The following is a 20,234-nucleotide window of genomic DNA, read 5'->3' on the forward strand; positions in this document are numbered from 1 at the left end:
GTAAACTTTTTGTTATTTCACCTTCATTCCACACAGCACTCTCCACCATCCTACATACACACTTTCACATTTTGATTGGCTTTTTACTTATTTTTAGATTTTTTCTAGTTTACTTTTCATTTTTGTTTTCACACAGTAGGCACCAAGCAAGCACCATGTCATGTTACCACACCATGCACCACCTCATTCACACCATTCTCCACCACACAATGCACTCCTCTCCATTTAGGCCATCGTTGTTGCTGTGTTTTTTTTTTTCACACACACATCTTTTTCCCTCTTTTTCACCCATTCTATCCTTCTTATTTACCTATCCATTACAATAGTATAATAGACCTACCATACCACTGCATTGTTGGATCACACGATCATTAAATCTTATCGATTACATTTATGGAATGGAATTAACATTTCAATATATTTACATAGTAAAAATCCTATCCAACGCCAGTCTCCACATAGACAAATTGGAAACACTCAGTACATTACCAAGTTAATTATCAAACTTCCTCTAACTAATACATGGCTATTCTTGGGTTTCTGTTGCAGGTGTGGGCTCCTCCCCCTCATCTCCCCTTCCCCCCCCCCTCCCGGGGGGCGCGCTAAGTGTGGCTCCTTGTAAGCCCCTTGAGGCTGGCTCTCCTGGGAGAGTGAGGGTGGCCCCCCGAGCCCTCCGGTGTTTCCATTGGCCCTCAGCACATATCCTGGACTAGAGAACACCCATTCCACCATTTAGCGGTAAAGACTCATTATCTTGGTTTAATCCAAGTGATGCACAATAATATATATATTTATCTATTTGAATTTAATTTATGTAATTCTTTTTTAGATCCAACTGTCCCCCTGAAGAGACCATATACAGGTCGAAACGCGTCGGGGCTTGCTATTTATGTAACATTATGTAACCTAATTATGTGTATTAATATGTGTTTGTTACTGCACTGGGGAATAAGATGTGTGTTACTGTACCAGATGATTCTCTATACTGTACTTCAAACCATGATATTGGATAAAACTTTTTATACATCTATTAAGAACTTCCTTTTATTATTATGTGCATTGCTGTTTTAAAGCCCCATGGGGAAAATTATTTTTCTTACATCCTAACACCTTTCCCTCAAAATGACAATGCTGAAGTTTACAGTGGCCCCCCCCCCCCCATTCTCCTTCATCCAGAGTAGGGGCGGTCTGATACAGGAGGCGTGTTACTGGCCAGATCACCAGGTGAAAACAGAGGGGCGGAAAAAAGCCTAAAAAAAGAAAACTAATGCAGCCACCACATCTAATGATTGGTAAGCTGCACAATTTTACATTTTTGGTTTTAGGTTTAATACCACTTTAAATGTGACCTCAGGCCTTCCTTTCAGGCTTGCACAGGTGTACAAGCTATGTACAGCACCCTGCTGGCCCCTCCCACCAGCCATGATCTGCCCTCATTGCATAGAGGAGCACAGAGACTCTGTGATGATGTCACTGGGACTAAAATAAAGGTATATAAAGAGCCTACTATTGCCTATAACATCTACGTAAGCTGTATAGTTAACAGTATTCTTCAATGGGAACCCTTCATCTCAATACTTGTTCAGCTACCTTTAGCCGTATAGGGAGGTGTGACGTTCAGGTGTCTGCAACTTTTATCCACATAGCGTAATACAGCCAGGGGTGTACGGGGGAAGGATACGTATTACTACCAATCTTCAGGCAGATAAACAGTCCTTATATATGCACACGATCAGCGTATTTAGTCATCGGACCAGAGATACCCTTTAAGGCAGCCTTTCTCAACCTTTTTACCCAAGAGGAATCCCTGAAACAATTATCAGGTCTTGGGGATCCCCTGCTAAATCCAATCCACTGGTGGTCAGAGAGAAAAATGTCCCTAACAATGGTAGTCAATGGAACTCGTTACATTGGTGAACAGTGGGTAGAATGTCCCTTACATTGGTGGTCAGAAGGAAGAAAGCTCCAAACATTTGTGGTCGGTGGAAAGAATGGTCCTTACATTGGTGGTCAGTGGGAAGAATGCTCCTTACATTGGTGATCAGTGAGAAGAATGTTCCTTACATTGGTGATCAGTGGGAAGAATGTTCCTTACATTGGTGGTCAGTGGGAAGAATCTTCCTTACATTGGTGATCAGTGGGAAGAATGTTCCTTACATTGGTGATCAGTGGGAAGAATGTCCCTTACATTGGTGATCAGTGGGAAGAATGTTCCTTACATTGGTGATCAGTGGGAAGAATGCTCCTTACATTGGTGATCAGTGGGAAGAATGTTCCTTACATTGGAGGTATGTGGGAAGAATGCTCCTTGTATTGGTGGTCAATGGGAAGAATGTTCCTTACACTGGAGATTATTGGGGAGAAAGTCCCTCACATTGGTGGTCAATGGGAAGAATGCTCCTAACATTGGTGGTCAGTGGGAATATTGCTCCTTACATTGGTGATCAGTGGGAAGAATAGGCAATGTTATAGTAGTGATCAGAATTGCACCTTTCCGGACAGCTAAAGAGATCATTGGTGTGATGCCACTGGTTCTGCCAAATAGTGTTGACCCCAGAACTATGTAGGCACAGTCAAATGGGAAGTCAATAGGCCACAGCTCAAGGAACCCCAAGCAACCTCTGGAGGAAGGACTCCCCATGACAAAGCTCTGGGGGGCAGAGTGAAACGCGTTGGCTGCATGGCCTGGTGGGAGCCCAGACGGAGGTCGCCTCTTTTATACCACCATAGGACTCTGTGGATATGTGGCACCAGGGATATTTCCTCTCTTCTTCCAACCCCTGGAGGAACCCTGGCTGAGAATGGCTGAGAAAGGGAAAGAGTAAGATGTGAAAACCTACAGTGCAATCTTCGTTGTTCAGTCTGATGCAGATCACATGTTGCTGCAGAGGTGTGTATAGTCTTATTTGTTGGGCACTGCTGCATGGCATTGGAGTATAAAACAAAAAAACAAAAACAAACAAAAAAAAGATAAGGGGTGAATCTGCTGCAACCAACTTTTGGAAAAGAACATCTGTGAGAAAACCGCGGTGCCGAAATGAAAATTACAGTCTGAAGCTGAGCTCCATCTTTCCTCTAAGAATGGTTCTGTGACGTTCTGAAGGAGCACAGAGTCTACTCCTCACAATGGACACAGTCCATCATGCCGCTGCAGGCATTAGCCGCAGTCAGGCGGGCTTTTATTTTAATGTTACTTTTGTAGACTGGAAGCGATAATTCAATCACCTCTCCAGCTTTGTTTCGTCCATGATATACAAGCAGCCATGAGGAGACAGTAACGTATGACCGCTGCTTAATGATACTCCATCTATCCTCGTAAGGATCCGATTCTATGTTTAGCTGCTCAACTTGCCTAAATTTCCAGGGATTAATAATGCTTGGAAAGTGGAGTCCAGGCCCAGGAGCCCTAAAGAGAACCTGTCACCTATATTTATGGGCGTATTATGCATCTTATTAACTGCATGTACATTTGCTCTGGATAAATGAGGGCAAAATAGAACGCCAATAGGCTATTTCCATTCCAGGTCGAATGTTTTTCATTCAATAAAGTGGCTGTAAACCACTAAAATGATAAATGAATAAAGCATATCCCTCTGTAGTATGTACTTGTATGCCTCAATCCAAAGCACCAAGTGTGATTACTGTCTGCTCTCCCATTCCTCTGCTGTTATCAAGAGTCATTTCTAAAGAAAGGGCCAGTTTACTGTCTTTCAGACTTTAGGGGGGCTGGACTGGGCCCAGTGGGAGTAAACAATGCCTAATCTTTGTTATTAGGGGGAGAAGCAGTTGGTTTCAGTGGGAGGAATAGTGCCCCCAACATTGGTGTCACTGGGAGGAATTGTGCCCCATCGTTGGTACCAGTGGGAGGGAAAAGTGCCCCATTGTTGGTGCTAGTGGAAAGAATAGTGCCCCATCATTAGTGTCAGTGGAAGGAATAGTGCCCTATCATTTGTGTCAGTGGGAGGAATAGTGCCCCATCATTGATGTCAATGGGAGGAATAGTGCCCCATCATTGGTGTCAATGGGAGGAATAGTGCCCCATCATTGGTGTCAGTGGAAGGAATAGTTCCTCATCATTGGTGTCAGTGGCAGGAATAGTGCCCCATCATTGGTGTCAGTGGAAGGAATAGTTCCTCATCATTGGTGTCAGTGGAAGGAATAGTGCCCCATCATTGGTGTCAGTGGGAGGAATAGTGCCTCATCGTTGGTGTCAGGATCTGGGATCTATACAACCCCAAATCCCTCCTCTGCACTTAAAAATATTCACAAAGATCTGTGTTTTTAAATGTTTTTCGATTTTTAAAAAATGGCGCCGACTGTTCCTCAGTAAACTGGAAGTGATGTTGTGTCATCGCTTCTGGTTTACTATTATGAAGAGCTTTGCTTGGCTGTCCGGCCAGACAGCGGACTCGCCGGTTGGTTGCTCGGGTCTCCTGGTGGGACGGGAAAGCCGGATAGAGCCACGGTAGGCAGCCGGCTCTAAAAAAATCACCCTGGTATAACCACTGTAATTCCAGCGACATACAGGCACGTCGTTGGAAGGGAAGTGGTCAAGAAACAGACACTTACTGGCCTGTGGAGTCCAGAGCTGTCTTGTTCAGAGCCAATTCTTTACTGGGCTTCCACTCTCTGTCACAGCCATCATGTATGTGGAAGCTGGCTGTGACTTCCACAGCCGCCTCCCCACTGAGCATGCGCAGTAACAATTTAGGACGGGTCCTATAGCCTCATACGACGTGCCCCAGGAGGTTGCGGTTGGGGGAGGAAGGAGGGACAAGCTGATGTAAATCTCAAATTAGGTGAATATTGCAGAAGTGGGAGCGAGTACCTATCAAAAAAAAAAAGGTACCCACTTGTAGAGAAAAAAAAATCTTAGGGGAAGGAGGGAGAGTTTTAAGTGAAAGTCGGCTTCACACTTTCATAAAAAAACGAATAAGTGAACTAACACACTACACCCTAATGACCCCTCACCCCCTTTCCTTAGGAACGACAGGACGGATCAGAGCAATTCCAATTGGTTAAGGCAGTCATGTGACAGAACCGACCAATTAGAATCGCTCTGATCGGTCCCAGCACCCATAAGGAAAGAAGGGGAAGAAGACTGCAGCTATCAAACTCCCAAGCTGTTGCCCTGGCTGTGTGGGTAGTGAGAGCTAATCACTCACTGAGGTTAGTGCAGTGGGGACCGGGAGGGTGTAGCGCAGGGGCCGCTTAAGTGCAGCTAACCCACAGGAAACCCACAGGAGCGCTGTGCTGGATCAGCGGATCAGTGTACTGTATATAAGCAGCCTAATAACCCCTTCTTTTCTTTTATAAGCGCTAATCGCGACCCACCGTTTACTACACTGCTGTTGACGCCTCCATGGACTCTGATGCTCTGAGATGGCGGGTCGGCAACAGGGACGTGCGGGGAGGTCCGTGGCTGGTGAGGCACTGGCTAGCATCAGAGCCAGATATACAAAGGTTACATACGATCGGTAGGGCGAGAGCAATAATTCTAGCACTAGACCTCCTCTGTAACTCTAAACAGGTAACCTCTAAAAAATAAAATTTCAAGCGTTGTCTATGGAGATTATTAAGTACTGAAGTTTGGTGCCATTCCACAAGTGTGAGCAAATTTTAAAGCGTGACACGTTTGGTATCTATTTACTCGGCGTAACATCACCTTTCACATTATACAAACAAATCGGGCTAACTTTAGTGTTTTGTTTTGTTTTTTTTATTCATGAAAGAGTTTCTTTCCAAAAAAAAAAATAAATGCGTTTGAAAAATTGCTGCGCAAATACTGTGTAACATAAAAAGTTGCAACGACCACCATTTTATTCCCTAAGGTGTCTGCTAAAATAATATATAAAATGTTTGGTGGTTCTAAGTTACTTTCTAGCAAAAAAAATGATGATTTTTACTTGTAGGAGAGAAGTGTCAGAATTGGCCTCGGTGGCAAGGGGTTAATTACCATAAGTAATATACAAATAATTATTATATATTGTTTTTAAGTTAATTTACTATATTTTCAAAAACTGTACTCAAGCGGGTGGTTTAATTGACAAATTGCTGAAGTTATAACTTCCAACCTGTAATTTCAAAATAAATAGATAAATAATAAATTATTATCTTATAACATATAGCAAATAAATATATGATTTAGCTTGTACCTTTTCAGCAGCAGCAGATTCTCATTCTCCCTCTTAACAGTGTGGGAAAAACATGGGATTGTGGGTAAATCTTATACACATAAACACATGTTTTTTCCTTGTAGATAAGAGGGCTGGGAGAGAGTATTTGTCCTTTAGACACATGCCCCCTTCTATGACACTGCAGTGAGAGGCGTGCCTCCACTGCAGCATTTTTATTGGACAGCTTGGGCCAATGGTGCTTCACCATTGGTCCAAGGCTCCAAGCTATCCATTGAGCTCAGTGCCTCTGACAAGAAGTGAGGAGAGGCACTGTGAGCTCATCCTCTCAGTCTGCTGCAAACAGAAGGGGGGTTATTTACTAAAGGAAAATCCACTTTGCACTGCAAGTGCACTTGAAAGTAAAGTCGCTGTAGATCCGAGGGGGACATGCAAGGAAAGTAAAAAACAGCATTTTAGCTTGCACATGATTGGATGATAAAATCAGCAGAGCTTCCACTCATTTCAGATCTACCCCTTAGATTTAGAGTGACTTCACTTCCAAGTGCACTTGCAGTGCAAAGTGGATTTGCCTTTCGTAAATAACCCCCAGAGTGTGCCAGCTTGTATTTAAACTGGCCGTTCTGTATGTAGCTTCTGACACGCTGTGCAAGGAGCCCCGTATCTCCGAAACCATAGGTCCTAGGAGCCCCAGTAGTGGGGGGTAGGACTTCAGCTACCTACCCCCCAAATTTGGAGTCTCTGTGACCCCCAGGTTGTCGAGCTACCACCCTCGAAGTCAATTGTTTTTATTTTTTATGTTTAATTTTTTTATGTTTATTTGTTTATGTTTATTTTATTTTTTTTATTTTTTATGTTTATTTTTTATGTTCGTAGCAGGTGAGGCTCTGCCTCACCTGCCTCCCCTGACTGCACATCCCTGATCGGCAACCTGTTGATTGCGACCTGGGCTTGCTGACCCCCCCCATCCCAGAGCATTGGCATGTGCTTCTCTGGTTTGAGGTCATAGGCCACATCAGAGGGCTCCGAGGGCCACTGTTTGAGCACCCCTGGTGTAGTGTGTTAGTTCACCTTTCATTTTTTGGGAAAAGGTGAAATTACACTTTACATATTAAAAAAAAAAAAAAAACCTTTAACAGAGTTTACTACAGAGTGTTTACATGATTCTGTGCTTGCAAAGCTTGCTTGGAACTCGAATAAAGTCCAGCAGCGTCTTCCTCTAGTCTCTGGCTCACTCGGGTCAGCAGCTGCTCTCTGAGTGCCAAATATGAAACATTCATACCCAATATTTGATATTTATCTGATTGCAAAGAAGGTTTTATGGGTACAGTACTGAGCGTAATAAGAAAAGAAAAAATAAATAAATAAAAGTCTTTATAAAGTTTCTATGTGGCTGCGGTGGAAGTGTTAAGAAATGTGTTGCTTGCATTGCTTGAAGCATTTTTTTTTTTTTTACTGTCTGGCACATATACAGGGAAGATGTACAGATCTTCACCCATCTCTGAGGACACGGCTCTGTATTTGAGTGCCAGGTAGACCAAGTACTTCCCACATGCCAGCCTAACGCGTCCAGGAACCTGCCAGGTTTGGGTGGCGGGAAGGGTTAACGGCTGCCATGGCAGCGGTCTCCAAGAACAGAATTACCATTTATCACAGCGCTCCAGCTCTGGCAGTTGGCAGCGTGGTTATAAATAGACCCATTAACAGCCTGCAATGAATCTTTAAACAGCACAACATGGGACAAGCGGAGGCTAAAAATAGCTCTGCGCCAAGAGGGGAGCGGCTGTCCTCAGGAGCACCTTTCGCCTTTCACACGGATCCAGAATCCTCCTTCTATGTTATGTAAATCCTCTATGTTATGTAAATTACCAGAGCTTTATCTATAGCACAAATGTGATGTACAAGGGTTTGATTTTTAACCACTTGGCCCTCCAGGCCCTTTGTCTCCTTAAATCCTCTGGAGTCCCAGAGCACTTTTCTTTATTTTTTTTTCATTTCGGCGTTGCCCTGGTTCCGCACATTACAATCTCTTTTAGGTTTTGAAGTCTACCTTAACGTATCATACATGTTTTATTTATTATTATTATACAGGATTTATATAGCGCCAACAATTTGCTCAGCACTTTACAACATGAGGGCCGACATTACAGTTCCAATACAATTCAATACAGGAGGAATCAGGGGGACCTGCTCCTTAGAGCTTACAATCTAAAAGGGAGGGTCAAATGATACAAAAAGCAATAACTGTGGGGGATGAACTGATGGAGATAGTATAAATACAGTTATTAGGTGGAGGCAGGCCTGTACTGGCCATCGGGACTACCGGGAGTTTCCCGGTGGGCCGATGGCTCAGTGGGCCTGTTTCAGTGACAGACAGCCTGTCAAAATAATGGATGTGCGGCCCGTGCAGCCATTATTTTGAGCACTGCTGTACTGCCGGCCCTACCATGGGACCGAGGTGGCAATTTAGGGGTGGACTTGGCCGGGATGGTGGGAGTTGGCTGGGTGCTTTAGTGTTTCACTGCCGGCCCGCCCACCACCTGTAGCACAGAGCACTTCCTTTTGCCGCTGCTACTGTAAGGTCACGCAGGCTGGTGGGCGGGGAAATCCTCTGACGGCCGCTGCCGCTCCATCCCTGATCATCCCTGATGTCAGCGTGTGGGCAGTGGGTGACAGCCGGCTCGGTGCAGCTGCCCTAGAGGAGAGGATTCGCACACTGCTCCTCAGCCAGCTTGTGACAAACGCTGCTTCTCCCGCCCCTCTCTCCCTGCCTATGCGTTGCATCTATGAAGAGCAAGAGGGAGCAGGAAGATTAAACAAGCAGCCGACAGCCACATTAAAGCCCCCCCCCACCATGCAAGTGAGTTAGGTGAGCACTGACCAGACCCGGAACCGTCTCTCCCTCCTCTCTCTCTGCCTCTCTGCCCCTTCTCTCTCTCTCTTCCCCTCTCTCCCCCCTCTCTCTCTCTCTTCCCCTCTCTGCCCCCTTTTCTCTCTCTCTCTCTCTCTCTTCCCCTCTCTGCCCCTTCTCTCTCTCTCTGCCCCCTTCTCTCTCTGCTTCTCTGCCCCATTCTCTCTCTCTCTCCCCCCTTCTCTCTCTCTCTGCCTCTCTGCCCTCTTCTCTCTCTCTCTCCCTCTCTGCCCCTTCTCTCTCTCTCTGTGCCCCCTTCTCTCTCTCTGCCTCTGTGCCCCATTCTCTCTCTCTCTGCCCCCTTCTCTCTGCCTCTCTGCCCCCTTCTCTCTCTCTGCCCCCTTCTCTCTCTCTCTGCCCCCTTCTCTCTCTCTCTCTCTCTGCCCCCTTCTCTCTCTCTGCCCCCTTCTCTCTCTCTCTCTCTCTGCCCCCTTCTCTCTCTCTCTGCCTCTCTGCCCCCTTCTCTCTCTGCCTCTGTGCCCCATTCTCTCTCTCTCTCTGCCTCTCTGCCCCCTTCTCTCTCTCTCTGCCCCCTTCTCTCTCTGCTTCCTGCCCCATTCTCTCTCTCTCTCTGCCCCCTTCTCTCTCTGCTTCTCTGCCCCCTTCTTTCTCTCTCTGCCTCTCTGCCCCCTTCTTTCTCTCTCTGCCTCTCTGCCCTCTTCTCTCTCTCTCTCTCTCTCTCTCTCTCTGCCTCTCTGCCCCCTTCTCTCTCTCTGCCTCTGTGCCCCATTCTCTCTCTCTCTGCCTCTGTGCCCCATTCTCTCTCTCTCTGCCTCTCTGCCCCCTTCTCTCTCTCTCTCTGCCCCTTCTCTCTCTCTGCCCCTTCTCTCTCTGCCCCCTTCTCTCTCTCTCTGCCTCTCTGCCCCCTTCTCTCTCTCTGCCTCTCTGCCCCCTTCTCTCTCTCTCTGCCCCTCTCTGCCCCCTTCTCTCTCTCTGCCCCTCTCTGCCCTCTTCTCTCTCTCTGCTTCTCTGTCCCCTTCTCTCTCTCTTGCTTTCTCTCTCTGCCCCTTCTCTTTCTCTGCCTCTCTGTCCCCTTCTCTCTCTCTCTGCCTATCTGCCCCCTTCTCTCTCTCTGCCCCCTTCTCTCTCTCTCTCTCTCTGCCTCTCTGCCCCCTTCTCTCTCTCTCTCTCTGCCTCCCTGCCCCTTCTCTCTCTCTGCCTTTCTACCCCCTTCTCTCTCTCTGCCTCTCTGCCCCCTTCTCTCTCTCTGCCTTTCTGCCCCCTTCTCTCTCTCTCTGCCTCCTTGCCCCCTTCTCTCTCTCTGCCTCTCTGCCCCCTTCTCTCTCTCTGCCTCTCTGCCCCCTTCTCTCTCTCTGCCTCTCTGCCCCCTTCTCTCTCTCTCTCTCTGCCTCTCTGCCCCCTTCTCTCTCTCTCTCTCTCTCTCTCTATCTCTCTCTCCCTGCCCTTTCTCTGGCAGCAGGTAACGGTGACAAGTGACACACTGCATTTGGTGGTAGGTGACGGTGGCATGTGACACATTGCATCTGGTGGCAGGCGACGGGGGGCATGTGACATGCTGCATCTGGTGGCAAGCGACGGTGGCAAGTGACACGCTGCATCTGGTGGCAAGCGACGGTGGCAAGTGACACACTGCATCTGGTGGCAAGCGACGGTGGCAAGTGACACGCTGCATCTGGTGGCAGGCAATGGTGAGACGCTGCATCTGGTGGCAGGCAATGGTGAGACGCTGCATCTGGTGGCAGGCGGCGGTGGCAAATGACATTCTGCATCTAGTCGCAGGCAATGGTGACACACTGCATCTGGTGGCAGGTGACAAGCTCAGGGTTCCCACTGATTCTGCATTCTGGTGAGTTGAACTATTTCATTATATATTACAATGTAGTAATAGAAATAATGTGATTTGATAATCCTGACACCATATTAAGCATGGTATCGGGATGTTTTCAGTGCTAGCACCAGCCATTCACTCGACAAATCACCCCCACCGCTGAATTCCCTGTCAAGCCTGAGACTACATCCCCCCTGGTCCTTGGCAAAATTGTCCCTGAATGGCAGTCTGGAAATGTGGTCACCCTACCAGGGGGCAAGGTGGCAATTCCCCGCCCCCGGCTGCTCTGATGCCCCATACAAAGGCCGCACCGCTTCCCTTTAGATCCATCCCAAACTCAATAAGTATCCATATTGCGCATTTGCGTATAGTTTTATATACTGTTTCGGTGCATGTTTGCAAAAATAAAGTGGGCCGGTCTGGGTGAAGTCCAGGGCCAAATTTTTGTCCCAGTCCAGCCCTGGGTGGAGGCAGGATAGAGAAGGGTTTTCAGGGATCGCCTAAAGGTCGCCAGAGTAGGAGATACCAAGACAGATTGGGGTAGGGAGTTCCATAGGATGGGAGAGGCTCAGGAAAAGTCCTGGAGATGAGCATGGGAGGAGGTGACGAGGGAGCTAGACAGCAGGAGGTCTTGGGAGGAACAAAGAATGATTTGCTTGGTGTGTTTTATTGTCTACCCCAATGCATCATACATATTTTATAGTCTACCCCAACATATCATACATATTTTACAGTCTACCCCAACGTATCATACATGTTTTATAGTCTACCACTAACGTATCATACATATTTTATAGTCTACCCCAAAGTTTTATACATGTTTTATAGTCAACCCCAAAGTTTTATACATGTTTTATAGTCAACCCCAACGTATTGTACATATTTTATAGTCTACCCCAACGTATCATACGTGTTTTATAATCTACCCCAACGTATCATACATATTTTAAAGTCTGCCCCAACGTATCATACATATTTTATAGTCTACCCCAACATATCATACATGTTTTACAGTCAACCCCAGGGTATTGTACATATTTTATAGTCTACCCCAAGGTATCATACGTGTTTTATAGTCTACCCCAACGTATCATACAATCCCAACTTCAAAAAAATTGGGGCGCTGTGTAAAATCCACATACATATTTTATAGTCTTTCCAAATGAATCATACATGTTTTATAGTCTATCCCAATGTATCATACATGTTTTATAGTCTATCCCAACATATCATACATATTTTATAGTCTACCACCAATGTATCGTACATATTTTATAGTCTACCACCAATGTATCGTACATATTTTATAGTCTACCACCAATGTATCGTACATATTTTATAGTCTACCCCAACGCATCTAACATTTTATAGTCTACCCCAACGTATCATACATATTGTATAGTCTACCCCAATGTATCATACATATTTTATAGTCTACCCCAAAGTTTTATACATGTTTTATAGTCTACCCTAACGTATCACACGTGTTTTATAGTCTACCCCAACATATCATACATGTTTTACAGTCAACCCCAGGGTATCGTACATATTTTATAGTCTACCCCAAGGTATCATACGTGTTTTATAGTCTACCCCAACGTATCATACAATCCCAACTTCAAAAAAATTGGGGCGCTGTGTAAAATCTACATAAAACAGAATGCAATGATTTTATTATACATGTTTTTATACATGTTTTATAGTCTTTCCAAATGAATCACACATGTTTTATATTCTACCCCAACGTATCATACATGTTTTATAGTCTACACCCCAATGTATCATACACGTTTCATAGTCTATCCCAACGTATCATACATGTTTTATAGTCTACCCCAACGTATCGTACATATTTTATAGTCTACCCCAACGTATCATACATATTTTATAGTCTACCCCAACGTATCGTACATATTTTATAGTCTACCCCAAAGTTTTATACATGTTTTATAGTCTATCCCAACGTATCATACATCTTTTATAGTCTACCCCAATGTATCGTACATATTTTATAGTCTACCCCAATGTATCATACATATTTTATAGTCTACTCCAATGTATCATACATGTTTTATAGTCTACCCCAACATATCATACATATTTTATAGTCTACCCCAACATATCATACATATTGTATAGTCTACCTCAACGTATCATACAATCCCAACTTCAAAAAAATTGGGGCGCTGTGTAAAATCTACATAAAACAGAATGCAATGATTTTCAACTCTCATAAACCCATATTTTATTCGCAAAAGAAAATATAAAAAATTTCAAATGCTTAAATTGGGAAAATGTGCTATTTTAAGAAATAGAATAAGGTCATTTTGAAATTGATGGCAGCAACACATCTCAAAAAAGTTGGGACAGGGTAACAAAAAGCTGGCAAATTAAGTGGTACTAACAAGGAAGAGCTGGAAGAACATTTTGCAACTCATTAAGTTAATTGGCAACAGGTCAGTAACATGATTGGGTATGAAAAGAGAGCATCTTAGAGAGTTCAAAGTGTCTCAGAAGTAAAGGCGAGCAGAGCGGTGTCTAAAAACTGTCCAATAATTTCAGAATAAATGTTCCTCATTGTAAAATTTCAAAGACTTTCAGTACATCATCAACTGCAGTACATACTGTAATATCAAAAGATTCAGAGAATCTGGAGAAATCTCTGTGCGCAAAGGACAAGGCTGAAACGCAATATTGGATGCCCATGATCTTTGGGCCCTCAGACGGCACTGCATTAAAAACAGGCATGATTGTGTAATGGACTTCACTGCATGGGCTCAGGAATATTTCCTGAAATCACTCGCCGTGTCATCCAAAAATACAAGATAAAGCTCTATCATAAAAAGAAGAAGCCATATCTGAACATGATGCAGAAACGCCGCCATCTTCTCTGGGCCAAAGCTCATTGTAAATGGTCTGTTGCAAAGTGGAAAACTGTTCTGTGGTCAGACAAATTGAAATTTGACATTCTTTTTTGACTACTATGGGCGCCACATCCTCTGGACTAAAGTGGAGAGGGACCTTCCGGCTTGTTATCAGCATTCAAAAGCCAGCATCTCTGATGGTAAGAGGGTGCATTCGTGTATATGGAATTAAGCAGCGTGCACATCTGGAAAAGCACCATGAATGCTGAAAGATATATTCAGGTTTTAGAGCAGCATATGCTCCCATCCAGACGATGTCTTTTTCAGGGAAGACCTTGCATATTTCAGCAGGACAATGCTAAACCGCATACTACATCTATGGCAACAGCATGACTTCCTAGTAGAAGAGTCCAGGGGTTTAACTGGCCTGTCTGCAGTCCAGACCTTTTGAAAATATTTGGCACATCTTCAAAAACATGGCACCACGCCAACCTTTTTGAGACGTGTTGCCACCATCAATTTCAAAATTGCTTTTTTTTTTCTTAAAATGGAACATTGTCTCACTTTAAACATTTGATATGTTTTCTACGTTCTATTGTGAATAAGATATGGGTTTATGAGATTACAAATCATTGCATTCTATTTGTATAGGCGGTCTGCTCCCAAGCTGACATCACTTCTGCCCTACCAGTGAATAAACGTGATCATAATTGATAAAACCAACTCAGTGACAATCAAGCATAAACAGAAAAAATAAAAAGAATTGAATATCTGAAAAATTTAAATCACATTGATAGAATAATAAATGATGGTGAAAAAAGGGATTCAATGATCGAAAACAATTAGAATGAGTCCATATAATCAGAGAATAAAGTCCTTATGGATACAAAAACATTATGGATAGAAGGAGAAAGACACCCTTTCTTCAAGTGATGTAAGGCATGCAAGAAAAACTGTCTCCCTAAGGAGCGTGATGTTGCAGGGAGTTTCTCCACCTCAAGTATGTAGGCCCCTTACCAGATCCAAAGATCTCCTGTCACAGAGATCTTACACGCAAGTGGCTGTATCCCCCAGCCACTGGGTCTCTGTTAAGGTATATGTCACGGGCCACCGCTCCAGGAAATCAACCTAGTAAAGATGTTTCCTCTCCAACACTCGGATCTCATCGGTCCCGATCCCAACCTGCACCGTCCGGATCGTACTCTGTATCGGCACCAATACCGGTATTGGTGCAACCCTAGATATTACCTCCTTAGACAGTTGTCACTCTAACGGGTGTCCCTACTGGCAGATATCCCCTCGTCTCCTGTTCTTATGACAACTCATGTTGGGCTTCCCATCATCTACATTTCTTTGACAAGGTCACCAGGAGAAATAGAGAGGATAAAGATACCCAATGGATAGACATACAGCACTAAAAACACGAAAGGGGTGCTAGCGCTTCCCCTCTTTATCCAAAGTAAAAAAAAAAAAATACCATAAAGCAATTATCTCAACCAACTTCTTACCTTGACGTGGCTGAAATCACTGGACTTGTTACTGTCCGGTAGGTTAATAGGTTTGGTTTCGGCCCTGGGTTTGACAATATGTCGGAAAGGACTGGAGACTGGTAGTCCGCTGACGCTGATGCCATCTGAGAAAATAGATACATAAATTACTTTACTTAACTGAATCAACAAGACTTTGGGTCTCAAAGCTATGTCCAGCATCATTCAACCTGGAACACCGAGGACATACAGTGAGTGCAAGGCATCATAGACCTAGTCTCTTAGGGGAAGTCACCATGGTGCCATGTAATCACAGTGTAATGAAGCAGAGAGTGGTGCATTGTTGAAGACTGAAGGACTGCTTACAATCAAGAAAAGATCCAAGAAGAACCTTGCTCATCATGTGACTGTTCTGAAGTAAATGGAAGTGATTATTTAAAAAAAAAAAAAGCAAGGGGGGTAATCTTAACTCAGAGCATACTCCCTGATACACTGAAGACATACTGCAAGTGTAGGTCATCATGGACCTAGTCCCCGAGGTGGAGGCCACATGGTGTCTTGTACTCTAAGTGGTCAACGCCACTCTCTAATGAGGAGCACCTACAGCTGGAGAAGATCCAAAACAGGGCATTGCTCATCACTTAACTGGTTTGAAGTCATCTGAAAGAGGTTAGTATGTAAAAATAAAGAAGAACCAAAAAATACACACTTGGTGGGGGGGGGTTGTGGAGCCCAGAGCCTGGCTCTTAGCTTCGTGCATGTTTCCTGGATAGCCATCATTCTCTATGGATGGTCCAGACACCTAAACATCATGAGGCTGAGAGGGAACAGCACAGGCTGCAAACATTGCATGGTCCTTGGCAATGTCTAAAAACTAGGATGGCTTCAACTGTGATCTGATATTCCATTATTTGATAAAGAGAGGGAAGGGTGTTGCAATATGGCTTCCTTTAAGAATTTTGAAAATGATATGATTCATTACAGTGAGGGGAAAAAATATTTGATCTCCTACTGATTTTGTACGTTTGTCCACTGACATAGAAATGATCAGTCTATAAATTTTAATGGTAGGTTTATTTTAACAGTGAGAGACAAAATAACAACAAAAATATCCAGAAAAACGCATTTCCAAAAAAGTTATAAATTGATTTGCATTTTAACGAGTGAAAGAAGTATTTGATCCCCTATCAATCAGCAAGATTTCTGACTCACAGGTGTCTTCTATACAGGTAACTGAGATTAGGAGCACTCCCTTAGCCCCCGTACAATACATTGCATGCCAAATCACAGCCTATTGCCGGCAACGGCATTGTCCCAATTGGTGCAACGCCGACTTTGCGGCGCCGCACCGATTTCCAAAAGTAGTTCCTGCATTACTTTTGGTGACTTTGGGGGGCAATTTTAATAGACATCTGTGTATGAACCCTCATAGAATCTCCCCCTAACTCGCACTGATATGCGGGTTTGAAATCCTGCGAGTTCAGCTGAAACTGTTGGCACTATATATAAATCCTGTATAATAATAATTCTAAATTAGTGGCATCACAACACACTGCACTTTTTTATATACGCTGTACCCAACATGTTTCATCCTAGTGGACATCATCTACCCCAGATGATGTCCAATAGGACGAAACATGTCAGGTGATGGTCTTGGAATCGTTGCCTATACTCCATTTTAATTACAAACTCGTTTTATCGGATTTGCTGTAAGTGTAAATCCCCTTTTTTATCATTAAGTGTCAAACAGTATCACGCTATGTGTGGAAAATTTGTTTTTCATGCACACCATTTGATGTGATTCATCGCATGTTTTGGAGTACATCATGGATATCTGACAGTCCTCATTGAATTTTGGGTGGAACCCTTCTTACCGTTTTTCCAGTGGTAGGCGCTCCTGTTTGAGGTCATTCCCTCAAGAGTGCCTGTTTGACCCATGTGCTATACGGTACGTGTGTCCATCAAATCTGGTAAGCGTGAACACTTTACCATTTTGACTGTGTTTTCAAGATTCACCCCGGATTATCCAAGAAAGACCTTTCACTTTATTCTGAACTCTAATGGACCTTCCAAAGATGTTTATTATTCACTTTGGACTTTTATGTTTTGGTTTTGTACACATTCAGTTTTGCATTGTCTATTTTACCCTTCCAGGTTCACGCGCTATTTACTTGCTCACTTAGAGCCACACTTTTGTTTTTTAATAGAGGAGTATAGGCAGAACTCCCTGAATGTGGGAGTTGCAAGCGCTCTTGTGATGCAGTGTCTAACCTGTGATTCATACAATGTTTGGAGTGAAAGCATTTTGTGTTCAAACCCAATGGAGAATCGCATGCTGAAACCTCTTCCCATTGCTGTCTGATTGATTTCAATTTTTGTGTGTCATCTCGTACAATGCAAGACCGACATTAGTGCATTGTACGTGAAGAAGCTGAAGGCCCGTGCACAAAGCAGGTGAATTGGACAGTGCAGAAGAGCACCAGTAACCAGAGGAGAGAGAAAATTCTTCATCATCACCTAGGCAAGTGGTCTCCAAACTATGGCCCATGGCAGCCGCCCCTCCTGTCCACCCTTTGTCCTGGCCCTGCTGGTCACAGTCTTTCTCCCTCTAAAGTCTGAAGGGAGGAAGGTCCCTGCAAGGATAAAGGATTTTTTTTTTTTCACCGGAATTCAGCTTTAGAGACTTTTAATGGCCATGACAGGTTCACTTAAAAGGGTTTGACCAACAACAAATCTGTCCCAAGCCTCACCTATACAGGAAAAAAAAAAGGGGGAAGGTGGATTCGTCCACATTGAAGATGTAGGCATGGCCCCTTTGTTCTATACACACAGGAACTGCATGTTTGCACAATTTGTAGCAATGGGCAAGAAAGCCAATTTAGACCTTAATGACGAATGCCAATAAGAACTGAGCGAGTACAGAACACGACAAATGTACTACAGAAAATATAAAGGTGATCTTGGGCGTCAAATAACCAGATTACACCATCCATCTATCCTGGCAGCATGTTCATTTTCACTGTAAATAAATGAAGTCTGTGCGAACAAGAACACTGGCTTATGCGCAGAAATAAAAATAGGCCATTGTATCTCCTCGGTTTAATTACACATTATGTATTCACTGCTGGTAAATGGAGGAGCAATAAAAATTATCATAATGAAAAAAAAAAAGTAGCGTGAAACAAAGACGGTAACCTACACAAATAAAACGCATTGATTTACATAAATGTCTATTTGCATTTGTAGCGGAGATACATTTAAAAAAACAAAAAACATAAGATGTTAAATAACTTAGGTCTTGTTTACACATGGGGCCGGGGGGGGGGGGGGGGGGGGGGACACAAAAATAGGTATTTGCTCTGTGATTTTACCACCCCAATACACCCCTCTTAAACCAACACAGCAGCCACAACACCCATTCCCGCAAACTAACACCCACCCATCAAAATATTTTGATATTTGCATAACTCCTCCTAAGAGCCAGTTTTCAGGAAGCCATTTACAGCACCCTGCAAAACCTCCCAACCAGCCGTGATCTGCCTGCATTGCATAGAGAAGCACAGGCACACAGTGAAGACATCACGGGATCTAAAAAAAGGTATGTAATGAAAAAAAAAAGGATTTATTTTAAAACGTCATTAGGATTTTGATAAGGGGGAGACTAGAAATCAGGGAAGGCAAAATATAACCAGATTAAACACTTAAAGACCACCCACCGCAGATATACTGCGGCTCTATTGCGCAAAACGTTCTTTTACGTTGTTTCATGCAATAGATACTGTGGGCGCGCTTCCGCTGCACAGAGGGGGGGAGCCAATGCGCAGGTCCGGTGGACCCGATGTCCGCCGGCCACCCGCGATCGCTTCACAGAGAGGCAGAACAGGGATCTGTCTATGTAAACAATGCTCTATTGGTACTAAAGGGCCCAAAGTGTGCCAAGAAAATATCCCCCACACCATCACACCACCAACACCAGCCTGAACCGGTGATGCAAGGCAGGATGGATCCATGCTTTCATGTTGTCTACACCAAATTCTGACCCCACCATCTAAATGTCGCAGCTGAAATTGAGACTCACACCAGGCAACGTTTTTCCAATCTTCTATTGTCCAATTTTGGTGATCCGGTGCCAATTGTAGCTTCAGTTTCCTGTTCTTAGCTGACAGGAGTGGCACCCGGTGTGGTTTTCTGCTGCTGCAGCCCCTCTGCTTCAAGGTTCGATGGGTTGTGCATTTAGAGATGGTATTCTGCATACCTTGGGTGTAACAAGTGGTTATTTGAGGTACTGTTGCCTTTCTAACGTCTGCCCATTCTCCACTGACATCAACAAGGCATTTTCCTCCACACAACTGCAGCTCACTGGATATTTTCTCTTTTTCGGACCATTCTCTGTAAACCCGAGAGATGGTTTTACGTGAAAATCCCAGTAGATCAGCAGGTTTTAAAATATTCAGACCAGCCCATCTGGCACCAACAACCATGCTACGTTCAAAGTCACTTAAATCCCTTTTCTTCCCCATTCCAATGCTCAGTTTGAACTTCAGGCAAGTTATCTTCACCACATCCAAGATGCCTAAATGCATTGTTTCTGCCATGTGATTGGCAATTCGTGTTATCAAGCAACTGGACAGGTGTATCTAATAAAATGGCTGGTGAGCATATATCTCCAGAACTAGTGTCCCAATTGTAAGATTTCCCCTCTATTCTTGTTCTATTGGCAACATAAATCTTGGTAAATCCACCTCACCTCCATTCACGACCACATTGGTGGACAATTAGAAAGAGTGAATATTCTTAATGGAGGCACAAACAGAAATAAAAAACCTGACAGTGGTACTAAAGCCTCGCCACTGTAGATCTGAAATTAAAAAAAAAGTTTAGTCTTTGGGTATACTTTAAAGAGGAACTTCAACTCTCTTACAGTTGACCCAGTCTCCCCCCCATCTTTAATGGTCTGGCACATGTACAGATGTGGCGAAGGGCTCTGCCTGACCTTCGGAGAACTAGCGGAGACCCGCGTCAGATCTGCGCATGCGCAGGCACACGTAG

The 20,234-nt window shown here is 44.1% G+C and overlaps 1 protein-coding gene across 1 annotated transcript in view; it reads right to left on the minus strand.

Annotated features, from left to right (window-relative positions):
* The window catches only part of TRAPPC9 (trafficking protein particle complex subunit 9), an 815,095-nt gene that overhangs the window by 576,934 nt on the left and 217,927 nt on the right, over positions 1-20,234 (minus strand). Inside the window, exon 17 of the mRNA XM_073632292.1 lies at positions 15,207-15,331. Within this exon, the coding sequence (XP_073488393.1) occupies positions 15,207-15,331 (125 nt within the window). The remainder of the gene's footprint in view (positions 1-15,206; positions 15,332-20,234) is intronic.

The sequence above is a fragment of the Aquarana catesbeiana genome, linkage group LG05, assembly GCF_042186555.1.
Source record: "Aquarana catesbeiana isolate 2022-GZ linkage group LG05, ASM4218655v1, whole genome shotgun sequence".
NCBI lineage: Eukaryota > Metazoa > Chordata > Amphibia > Anura > Ranidae > Aquarana > Aquarana catesbeiana.